The following is a 12569-nucleotide window of genomic DNA, read 5'->3' on the forward strand; positions in this document are numbered from 1 at the left end:
TAAAATAAACTTCAAGGCACATCAAAATGAAATATGTCACAAGATGTTTCAAAATGACTTATCCGTTGTGAAATGTGAGACTGTTGTGCACAAAGCAACTTTATCACTGTTGTATGAAGTGCAAGATCATTTAATTTTTTTTCTGCCAGTCACTATACAGTGCTGTCATAGATAGATGAACATACACACATTATTTGTAATAAATAATCCATCCATCTATTTCATATACTGCTAATTTGTACTCAAGGGTGTTGAGCCTGTCGAAGGGATAAATCACTGGTAACAAAATTATTAAAACTTGATCATTTCCTGCAGATAGAATGGGAATCACTTCCTGAGGCAAGCATAAAGATAATTACATTATTTTTCCAGCATTTATAACAACGGTATAACCATTTGACAAAATTAATCTCATTAATGAAAAAGGTATGATTGGCAAAGTACAGATGCACTATTTGTACTCAAATTTTCCCATACATACATGCATATAAATACAGTATAGTTCAGCGAAGCAATATGCCTTCTACATTATGTCAAATTTGTTAAATGGCATCATGCCAAAGTAAATTCCAATTATTAACGGTTGGTTGCTTTTCAGAGCCAAATATGACAGGAAAGAAATGAAATTATTGGAGGCAAAACTGCTATTGAAGTAAGCATGTTTAGCAGAACTGAAGCCATCTTAATTTTAATCTGTGATATTATCCACCCGTGTGAATCTAAACTAAGTTTCTAGTCGCATTTAATTAAGTAATGTTCATTCTTTTGCGTCTACGTGCCGGTCGCGAACGCGTTCCGAGTTCAGTCCCGAAGCGGAGCCCCTCGAGCGTCGGGAAAAGATGCATCATGGGAGGGGAGTAAAAAGGCCAGCTGGGATGGGTGGGCCACGTTGTGATCACTCACCTTCATCCCTGATTTGTAGTCATTATAGCGACCAGCGTTTGAAGATCAAAAACAAGGACAGGCAGAGTGATTGGGGACAACGCACGGGAGAGAGAGAGAGAGAAAATCTTGGGGGGGGGGTGCAGCGGGCCGGTGTCCCAGTCGTAGAAGGCGGTGGCGGGTGGGCGAGTGGGTGGGGTCGGGAGGAGGGTGGATAAGGGTGATAGCGCCCTAAAACCAACCAAGCTGCAAAAGCAATGAATATTAAATCCCAGCCAGCCTAAATAGCTGCAGCGTCTACCACGCCGGGCATTACTGTATTATAATTTCAGATTTTGTCAACAGGGCGCGTCCGAGCGATAAAGTGATAAATCCCGTCGTAAATGTTGAAGAATATATATACACACATATATATGCCACATTTGCAATTGGACGAATGCAAATGAGAGCATCTTTTGTTGTGATAAAACGGTCCAAATCCAGAGTAAATGTTAGGAGGCCTGGCATAAAACGAGCCCAAACCCTCACTGTGCCCAAATCCAACCCCGACTGTTTCCCCCCCCCCCCCCCCCCCTTTTTTTGTGTAGATTTAATTATCTTTTGTTGTTCTTTTTATCTACCTTCAAGGATTGTGCTCAGCGGGGGGTTAAAGGAATGGGAAGTGGAAAAGATGAGAGGGGTGTCTGAGAGCGAATGCGGGGCTACTTTGTCCTCTGTTTTTGATCCGACTCCTCGCGACGACACAGCGGGAACTTCAATTCCGAATGAACAGTTTAAATAAATAGCAAAATGTGTGGTGGGGGGGCGGCGGGGGTACAACAACATTGGCTTGGTTCCAAATGAAGTGAAAGTCTTTAACGGCCCCGCCGAGAGAGAAACGTCTCTTTAGTTCAGCTTAGTTGAGGTCGTTTTTGCTTCATTTAAATGCCCGTGTTTGATGATTTCTAATAAAATCCTAATTTCAAACCAGTTAACGCGCAAATGTATGCAGACTCCGTGCGCCGCCGTTAAAAGCAACACCGCCAAGACTTTTGGAGGGGTGGGGGGGGGGTATGTGATGAGTTTAAAGCAACAAACAGTTAAAACATGGAAGTAATACCGTCAAGACTGGTTATGATGATGAAACGCCAACACGAGATATAAATAATACAGTTGCGCTTTGAGATATATTCCTTTTGTTTTTCACCATGCTTGTCACCAAAAACTATTTTCCCACTGAAATGAATGGAAATGCCATTATTCCATTCCATTACATCCCTGTGAGTGTTGCGGTTTTGCCTGTCTAGGTGGCGCTCGACCACTGCTACGCTATATGCTAGCCCATCCGTGGCATTTTGCATTGTATTTCAGCATTAAGATATACAGTTAAAGGCAAAGCTATGAGATTGTTAGAAATATGGAAAGTTGGTTTTGCTTTTACCTTGTCTGCAAACTCACACTGGAAGTGGCAATGAACAACTTCAATCTATTTTGAAGAATTTGCTTTTTGCTATTTAAGAAATAAAAATAAGGTTGTTTGCCAACTGCTGCTGGATTTTAAGTGAGTTGTGTTGCATTTACTGCAAATCTATAACACAGTTACACGACGAGTGAATATGCAGGATACTACAGGGAGTCCTCGGCTTAAGACTGTCTCGACCGAAGACGTTTCGACTTTACAACTTCCGTTCCCCGTTTTGTCTGGCTAATGCTCGTCCGTGTCTGAGCGGCGGGAGTACCTTCGCATTTTTCACCCTCTTTTTAGATTATCGCCCCAAAGAAGAAAGCTGTGTCTTTTACCAATGCTTCTGCAGCCAAAAGAAAGTCCATTACCATGGAGAAACGAAGCTCAAGATCATAAAAAGATCGGAGAAAGGAGAGACAGCAGCACCACCAAGGCTTCAATTGGTTGACCGTGGTGACAATTATTAAAGACAAAGCCCGTATTTTAGCACATGTGAAGGGTTCCTTTCCTATGTTGGATACAATGATCACAAAACAAGGTTCTTTGATACTTGTCGAGATGGAGAGGATTGAGGACCAGGTTCCTTCGCAATAGCTAAGCACAGCCTCCCCTTCTTGTTCTCGATCCACCTCTCAGCAGTAACGCTAAGTACATCATCTTGTTTATTTCAATGTATTTGTTTTGTATACAAAGTAGTTTGATGTGAATTCTGACTTTAATGGCGGAATCCAACTTAAGTCAAAATTTGAGTTAAGTCGCTACTGTAGGAAGGGATCTCAGTCATAGACCGAGGACTATTGGAAAAAAAGAGAGATATAGACGGTCAGAGAGAGATAAAGATTATTTGTTTTTCAGAGCAATTAAGTGAAATATGATCATTTTCTGCAGCACATCTGATGATCTATCAAGCCACTGCGGTTGGGAATCACTTAACTAGTACTTAACTTGGTAGCTAAGATAACTTGTTGCAAAGTGTGTTAAATTTTCACGTGTCAAATCGACTGAAAACTTTAAATTGTGTGCTTTGGATGCACGTTTTTCGTACGACAGCAGCTCCCATTGCACATTTTCCAGCGTCGACGGGCGAGACCCAAAGTCCGAGTTGAACTTTTGGAAAGAAAAGTGAAGGTGGTGCCGCCACTGAAAACATGGCGCCCGCGCCGCTCCCCTCGCCGCGCTGCCAAACTTGTCACCATTTAGCCGGCGATAACGACGGCGGTAATTACGTTTTCCGGGAGAGCGGGAGCAGATGAAACATGTGGTGGGCAGATACCGCCGGCACGCCGCTCCCTTCTCTTGGAAAATTTCATTTTTTCCACAAGGAAGCCATGAATGCTAAGGCTGAATCCAAATCCTGTCCCCCCCCCCCTCTCTCTCTCACCCCCTCACCCCCCTTTTTGCACTTTATCAGTGTGTGGCCCACCAAGTGGGGAGATGGAGGTAATTCATTCAGCTGAGACTCACCACCCTAATCCAATTTCCAGCCTCCCCCAGCAAGAGATAATTACAAGTATTAAAGCTGTTAGGACCAGAGGGGGGCTTCTCTGCAACTCTGCTGCAGGCCCAGCAAGTATCCACTGAGCTAAAAAAAAAAAAAAACCCCCCCCCCCCAAAAAAAAAACAAAAATAAGAAGTGGGGGTTCAGCAGGGAGACGCCAAGCTAAGGTATTGTTCAAAACTAAGAAAGTGTGTTAACTAATGAGGCAAAGGGGCTCTCGAGGAATAAAAGGACACCCGTAGCCTCATGTCCTAACACGCCGCGGGACTTCTTCTTCTTAAGCCTGCGCGAACAATCGCTCATTTCATGTGGAAAGACGAGCGGGCCTTCTTGCGCGGTCACTATGCAAATAATAGCCTTTGGAATGTCCGCTGCGTGAACCTCGGGAGATTGTGTGCGCCGCGCTTAAAAGGTTGGAATTGTCATTACACCATTAAAGCCAAAACCAAACTTATACACCAAAAAAAAAAAATGTAACTGTCCTTTGAATGAGTACCTCCGAAAAGAAACGAGAAAATGGCGGAACCGTCAATCATCATTGGCAGAAGACTAAAATGGGAAGACAACTGTCGTCACAGAGATGCGCTTTAAAACCAAGAAAACATTCTAACATTCATAGAAAAGAAAATGTCAGCTGGTAAAGCGTTGGCCTCGCAGCTCTGAGGTCCCGGGTTCAATGTCGGACCCCCCCGCCTGTGTGGAGTTTGCATGTTTTCCCCGTCTCTGCGTGGGTTTCCTCCGGGCACTCCGGTTTACTCCCGCATCCCAAAAACATGCAACAGTAATTGGAGATTCTAAATTGGCAACCAGTTCAGGGTGCCCCCCTGCCTCCTGCCCGTCGACAGCTGGGATAGGCTCCAGCACTCTCCGCGACCCTTGTGAGGATAAGCAACTAAGAAAATGGATGGATGGATCTCATAACTGTCCATCATCGTCGTCACAAAAATAAAACGTCCCTCATCATCCTAATTGAAGTGAAATGATAGAACGATGTATTTATCACTCGGTAAGCTAAGCTACAACCCGGTTTGCTCAATTTCCATGGAAACGGGAGTTCAGAACATTCAGAGTTTCTGCTGTGCTGTCAAAAATCAATCCTTTAAAATTATTGACACTGCTCGCCTCTGAAATCTCCAACTCCTGGCCTGGCCGTGCTCATTACAGTTCTGACATCTTTCTGTTTTTCTACCCAACTCTTCAACTTTGACTCCCGCTCTGACTAACGGAACCGGACGTGGCGCTCCCCAGTCGATCTCCGCCGCAATAGGACGTTCCGTGAAGCAGGAACGGGAAAAGGGACCCGGAAGTGGGAACATGAATGGGAACGCATGGAAAATGGGACCGAGTGACGAAGAGTAATTTTTTTTTTTTTTTTTCAATCGCTGTTGACATGTCCCTGCCCAACTACATACATAAAATTTCATTAGGCCGTAGATATGAATATGCCCAAGTCACACTCCATACATATTGATAGCATGTAATTAAAAGAAATGTTGTAATTAATGAGTCTCAAACTGGCCTTTCGCAATTAGCATCTAATTTTTCAGTCGCAGCAATATGTGCCTTTTTGTTTGGTTTAATACTTATAGTTGTTCATATTTATGTTGAGAAATTCAGTTTTGAAACTCTTATCGGCAAGATTGCACCGCGATCTAACTTCCGGCACTGTTTTGGGACAAGTTAGTAAGATTTTGTAGGAAAAAAAAAAAGAAAAAAGTCCCATAATGCGTACAAATCTTACAAATTTTTACTTTGCTTTTCCTTCTGAACTAAATGAATGTTATTGTCAATGCCCCTCATGCGATACAGCTGAAGGAAATTGAAATGCACCACAAAATGTTAGATTATTACCAAAGATGATGATAAAAAGAAAAAGTTGTAGTGAAAAATGTGCATAGTGTACAAAATTGAAAAATACAAATTCTTTCCAATGAATTAAAGAACGCTACCGCACTTGTTTTTATGACAAAATAGAATTTTCACAACTCAGCATGATTTAGAAACGAGTCCAATCGGAACTAACGTAGAAAAAGAAGAAAAATAAAAATGATATGCATTTCCTTCTTTGAGCAAAGAAAACAGTCCAGCAAGAACAGTTTGCGTGCTGAAAGTTTTTGTACGATTTTGGACCAAACGAGTGAAAAGTTGACAGAATTAACAAATCAAGGCCGGTTTGGGACAATTATTGATAACTAAATGTCAGTCTCCACTTTTTGGGGTTTTGTCGTAAGAGAGTCCTCGTGGCAAGTTTGAAGGGGCCCGCCCGTCTTCAGTTCGGCTTGGTTCCTCATCCCTTCTTTTCAGCTCTCTCTCTCTTTTTTTGGAACAAGGGGAAACTGCTTTTTTATCCTGGCGGGTGACCACGCCGACCACATGTCGGGGGAGCAGGCGGTGGGACGCTCCGCTCCCAAAGAGAAGGGAGGGTAAATGCATGCGGAATCTATCTGCCGTTCCACGTTCTTCACGCCGGACTTTTGTCCGGGCGTCCGTCGTGCGCTTGAGGTAGAACGAGGCGGCGCGTCCAATATATCTTTCCGAAAGGGGATTTACAACACGGCTGGCAACATGAGGCCCGCGATGATGTGCGGTCAATATACGGCTGGCGCCGCCCCATAAAGGCCTCGGCCTTCTTTTCGCCGCGTGATTTATCGTGGAGCATCGGCGGACGATCTCGTCGAGCCCCCCCCCCCGTCGGTCCCAATGTGGCCTTTAGCATTTGTGCTGTTTGGGTTCGAGTGTAGTAAGATTTTGGACACACACCAAAAAAAAAAAAAATTGATAGGAGTAGACTTTTTTTTTTGGGTTATTGTTGTCATTTGTACATCAATGCAATTAACATCCAAAATCAAGGGTATTGAGTTAAAATATGAAGACTGAAATGTGATCATAATCCCAAAAATGGAGGTCATGAAAAAAAATTCATGGAAAATATAGTACAATTTCATACAAAAAGCATTGGGTAATGTTTACATTTGTCGTTAAAATGAATACAATTAATTAGGTGAAGTCAAACTGAAGAGGCCTGGAATTTGAAATCATAAAATGGAGGTAATGCAAAAGTATGGATATATTTTTTTAGGATTTTATTCCAGAATAAATGTAGAAAACCAAAAGTTTGGAATGTTTATTTGAAAAATTTGGGGGGGATTCATCATTAAATTTTACGGCAGGAAACGGGCCGCCTGTCACCCTGCCTCATGGATGATCGTTCATTGAAAACTGACTCTTGTGTTTATCTGATTTATTTGAAATTGGAATATGTAATAAGACACTTTAATGGCAAACTGTACCTTTTTATGGGCACCACGTCGATGAACTGTTTTTTTTTGTTTTTTTTCTTTTTACAACTTTTACTCCCGTCTGATGTATGAAACTGACCTTTTCAAAATCAAGATTAAAGTTTGCATGGGAAAGTGGGTCGCAGGGAGGCCCTGGCTGGACAATGATTAAAATGTGCTGACAGCCATGTGGGGACCAATTTTGGGGGGGATTTTTTTCATCATTATTATTTTTTTTTGTGATGACAGATTCTCATCCTCCTCGCTCACCCAAACTTTTGCTCACCTTTTGCTTTGCCCACGGCACAGGTCTCGTCCCGCTGCAGACAAAATATGGCAACAAGGAGTCGCAGGGATGCCGACTTGCTTCCTGACGACTGCCGAGGTGCCCTTGAGCAAGCGAGGGCTCTCTCCCTAAATGCAGCAGAACGTAAGTTAAATTTCCACTTTACAGTCGGTAAAACAAAATAAAAGTGCTAGAAAAAAATTGGATGGATTGATACTGTAGTATTATAATTTAAAATGTAACTTTCTTTATTTGCAAATTAACACAGGAATGCAATTTGGGATTACAGCAAAACAAACTGAAAATTTTTAAAGTCAAATTAAAACAGTAAAACAGTAAAAACATGCTTCAAAAGTCAAAGAATTTTGGGGAAAATATTTTAGTATTTTTACATTTTTAAAAGGAAAAAAAATAATCCTACAGACTAAAGCTCAATAATGTTTTCACAAAGACAAAAAAATAAAGTTTTGCTGTCCACATTTTTTAAAACACTGATTTTTTTTTATATAAAATCAAAATTATTCCTTTGAAAGAAAAAATGAAAAAAATACATGTACAGATTAAAAGAATACATCAGAATCATGAAAAATTGATTCTCAATACATGTTACAAGTACCACTAGTGGTACATTTAAAAAAAAAAGATTTAATGAATTAATTACAAATATGGTCTCATGGTTTAAAACGGTAACAAAAAAAATAATTTTTTAAAATAAAACATGGGGAAAATTTGATTAATACATTTAATAAAAGATACATTTTCAAAATATGCAATTACATAAACAATGTTACTAATAATAATATGAATTCTGTAAAATAAAACATTGTAAAAAATTGAAAAATTACGGTTAAGGGGATTTTATTTATTTATTTATTTTTTTAATGGAAACACTGGGGTTAATCGTTGATTTATTTTTTATTTCTTTTAAAAAGGTATACTGCTTAGTGGTGGTCTTCCATGACTATAAATAACCCCCACCCCCACCCCACCCATTAAAAAGCCTTACAGACGCCCACAGTACACAGCGAGTGTATATTTACACTAGTCGTTTGCTGCCCTCTGGCGATTCAAAATAGGTTGCAGGCCCCAGTGTGTTCCCGTCACACTCACTTTGGTTGTGCTAATGGTCTCTGATGCAGAATTTGCAGCACGATTTCACGTTTCATTTTAGTCCGATTTTGGAGGCAGCATGATGACTTCTCAGAGAAGGGTTGTTTGCATTTCATGGTTGATTTGTCACCATGGCAACAGCCGAACGATACAGAAAATCGAGTCCAAACATTCAAGACGAATGTCGCCAACATCTGTTTCCTTTTTGTTACACAGCCGATTGCTTTATTGCAAGCAATATGTGACACCTCCACACACACACACACACACACACACACACACACACACGCCCTCAAAGAGACACAGTGTCACAGCAGCACTTGTCTACATTTTGTACTTGCTGCAGGAAAATAATTGCCTTATCTGCAACTGTCAAAATGATAAATGCCCCCGAGAGTGGCGAGAATTGACTGATGGAATTGGGGGGAGGTAGTCGTGATGATGATAGAGGGAGGGGAAGGAAAGCGCGGGGGGGGGGGGTTGGTGTCTAATCCCTGATCTGAACACTTTGTATAATACATGAAACCCCCCCCCACCAGTACATTTGGATGGACTTGGAGAGAAATAGATTCAGAGGATCAATAGGCCTCAGCAAGTCAGTTTGTTTTACAAGTGGAGTGAAATGTCAAAAAAATCTGGCCTGTTTTTTTTTTTGTATTTTTTTCATTTAATTGAAAAGTATTTTTAACTTTTCCCAATATATGTAATTTCATAATGTAAAAAGTCAGTCACAATTATTCTAAATAGTGTCCAGACAGTATTTTTAACTTCAATTGTTTAAAAAAATTTAATTAAGTAATAATTTAAATTCAATGTTTTTTTTATATATATTTTACCTGTAATCTACCAAAACATGTCTGTAAATCTTTAAAAGGTTTGTCATAATTAATAATAATGAAAAGGATCCCCAATCAATCATGCATTTTATCAGGTATTATCATTGCAAATCTGTTATCAAACCTTCTAAATTAACAAAAGGGTTTTGGAGAAAAATGTAATCTGTGAAATATGATCAACAGAGACAACTTGCAACAGGTTAATGACCTCGCGCCTTCCACATCATGCCGCGTCATCAGGAAACGTTAAATGCATCTAAATTATGAATTGCGCTCCAAAAGTGATTAAAAATTGAGCATTTTCACTTTAACCTTCTCTGAGCTCACCTTACAAAAAAAAAATAACCTCCATATTTATGAGAATGAGCAGAAATATTGGAACAGGAGAACAAAAACACCTGCAAATGAAATCATGTCAAATCATCACGTGTGCCTATGAATAGCCAACACAAGACACCCATTTTAAATTTGGTCAACAGCTAAATAATAAATCATGGCAATAATTTGAGCATGCTAAATGAGCGCACAGCAGCCGCTTGAAGAATTTTTTTTTTTTTTGGGGGGGGGGGGAGTGCCTTCCCAGAGGCTCAGCAACATCTGCTCAACACGTCTGCATCAATAACAGCCGTGTTATTTATTCTTGCAGAGTAATTGAAGAAATCCTCGCCTACTTACCGCTAATTTACCTGCTTGTATTTGGTACCACAAGAGGAGAGATGACCTGTAAAACTGACAATACTTTTGAAATATTTTTCATATTTTTTTTTTTTTTTTTAACCGAGGGAGCCACATCAGCGCAACGGTTGCCCTCAAAGGGCAAAATGTAAAACATAACTGCAGCCAAATATGATGGATGATAAATGAACAAATATCAAATATATATATTCCATTACATGTTCTTAAATAACTTCCTGCATTTATGTCTTTAAGTTGCCTTTCTATATAGTTGATGGGCAAAGTGTACTGGTACCAATGATAATTTATGAGAGATGTTTTTTGTTTTTTCTCTTTCATTAATTAAGCCAAACCCATTCTTTTTCTGAGTATTGCAACTTAAACCAATTTTATCACAGCAAGCAACTTTTCCTCGGTCAATCTATGTATTTATCTAGATTTATTTAGTTAGATATTCATTTTTACTTTAAAAAAAAAAAAAAAAAGACTTCCTAAATATCCCTTGCAGTTGTGGTCCCACGCAAAGCAGCTCAGTCTTGACGTCTCGCAGAATGACTTTTAACATTAATGTTGGACTTTTTTTGTACTTTTAACTCTCGGATAATTAGATTGTTTTTCCTCGAATGCCAGCGTTAACATACAGGGCTCCGTGTTTGGTGTCAAAATGCCCACTCCGCCCCATAACACATAAAAAGACGTACCTTTTTTTTCCTCCTTGAAGCACAAACATGTATTCGCCTTCTCGTCTTTCATCAAACGAGCTTTCATCTGCATCAAGCTTTCGCTTCTTGGACATTTTTGGGAACATTTGTGGCCCATCACTCAAACAGCGCAATTTCACCTGTCGCATTGATTAAATACTGACGTGAACACTGACATCTGGTGGCGGGAGGCCGTCACTTCACAGGTGACAAAATTGCCTTGCATTGTGGGGAATGTAGTTCTGACCAAAGCACAATTTAAAGCAACATTGACCGATTTTAAGGACACCTTTAAAAAGAACAATTAAGCACTCACATAACACATAACATGACAAAAAAATATTAACCAAATGAATTTGAAAACAAATCATCGGGTCATTACAATGAATCCAAATAATTATGAGTGAATTTCCTCTTTATATGAAATCGAAACAAAATAGTCAAAATAAAATGAAATATAAAATATTTTAAAATAAAATGCAGATACATACAATTATATTAAAATAAGAAATGAAAAGAAAATACAAAAGAAAAGAAAGAAATGACAACAAAATAGAAACATTTATATTTCATGTAAATATGAAATGGAAACAAAATAGTAAAAATAAAATATATATCTTGAAATAATATGCAGATACATAAAATTATAATAAAATAACACATGAAAAGAAAATACAAAAGAAAAGAAAGAAATGACAACAAAATGGACATGTCAAAAAATGCAAAAATAATTCTAATCAATGACTAAATAAAAACTAACGAGGAAAAAATATTAACAAAATAAAAGTAAAACAAAACATCAGGTAAATATTAATCTGAATAAATAAAATAAATACATGTGAAAAGTACGCTTTTATCTTCTTTTCCTTTCGGCTTGTCCAATTAGGGGGGGGGGGGTCACCACAGCGTGTCATCTCAGATCTGCATACAAAAGACGACACGGGGGAGGCTGGATTCGAACGCCGGTCCTCAGAACTGTGAGGCAGGCATACTAACAGTACTGACACCGTTCCATCTATCATTATCATTACTATTATTTTCATCGATTGTGTGCTTTCACCTTGTGAAGCGGCCTGTTTAAATTGTCACAGTAGCCCAGTTTGCAAGTATTCGCGCGCTATTGTAAGAAACACTTGTCGTGTGTGTTTTGTCGGATTTAAGTGACGCTTTCTCCGCCCACTCTGTCGGCACCACGGGACGCATGTAAAGTTCACTTTGGACATTCCTGCTGGGCACAAAAGCGTCTCCGGGTCCTAATTTCCAGTGAAGGGAGAGAAGCAAAGGGGGAGGGCGGGTGGTGAGGGGGACGGTCAAAAACAGTCACGGGTGTGCTCTCCCGCTTCCCGTCCGGACCATCCGCACGCTTCCGCGTGTGTGATTGCTTCCTGCGCGTCCGATCCGAGGAAGTGCGAGGAATGAGGCCTTCAAAGGGTCACGGCGGCGCTAATCCGCACTTAATGGCCACCGGGAGCAACCGAGCCCGACGAGCGCACATCCGGCAGGGGCCCCTCGTTCGGGATCGTCACGCGAACACGCACTCTTCAAGTTTGGACTGAGGGGGCGATTTATATCGTTTATATCTGCACAAATCGACCTATTGCTGTATTGTTCGACAGGCCCCCCACAAATTCTGTTACTTGGTTTGTTGAAATCATATTGTAATAACATAACGAAGAGAATTTCACATCACGTGCAGCCTGAGCGTCACCGCGACACTCTGACGGCAACGGGGCCTCAACAGCCAATTTAAGAAGGTGCTTGAAAAACAAAAAAAAAAAAGGGAGGGGGGAGGGGTAGTTGGGGAGATGCTTGGGGGTCTCTAACTCCTTTAGTACACAATGGAAAATCACTTCTCGCTA

At 40.3% G+C, this 12569-nt stretch overlaps 1 protein-coding gene across 6 annotated transcripts in view; it reads right to left on the minus strand.

Moving 5' to 3' along the window:
• Positions 1-10862, minus strand: part of LOC133496039 (uncharacterized) — a 72151-nt gene extending 61289 nt beyond the window's left edge. For 5 of the 6 annotated variants that reach the window (XM_061811170.1, XM_061811172.1, XM_061811173.1 and 2 more), the window contains exons 1-2: positions 10711-10862; positions 7389-7516 (exon numbers count right to left, since the gene is read on the minus strand). In XM_061811170.1, the coding sequence (XP_061667154.1) occupies positions 7389-7516; positions 10711-10828 (246 nt within the window). In that variant the 5' untranslated portion in view covers positions 10829-10862. Of the gene's footprint in view, positions 1-5756; positions 6546-7388; positions 7517-10710 lie in introns of those variants that run through there. The other variant, XM_061811171.1, reaches the window with a different exon arrangement.
• Between the last annotated feature and the right edge of the window lie 1707 nt (positions 10863-12569).

Source organism: Syngnathoides biaculeatus, chromosome 22, assembly GCF_019802595.1.
Source record: "Syngnathoides biaculeatus isolate LvHL_M chromosome 22, ASM1980259v1, whole genome shotgun sequence".
NCBI lineage: Eukaryota > Metazoa > Chordata > Actinopteri > Syngnathiformes > Syngnathidae > Syngnathoides > Syngnathoides biaculeatus.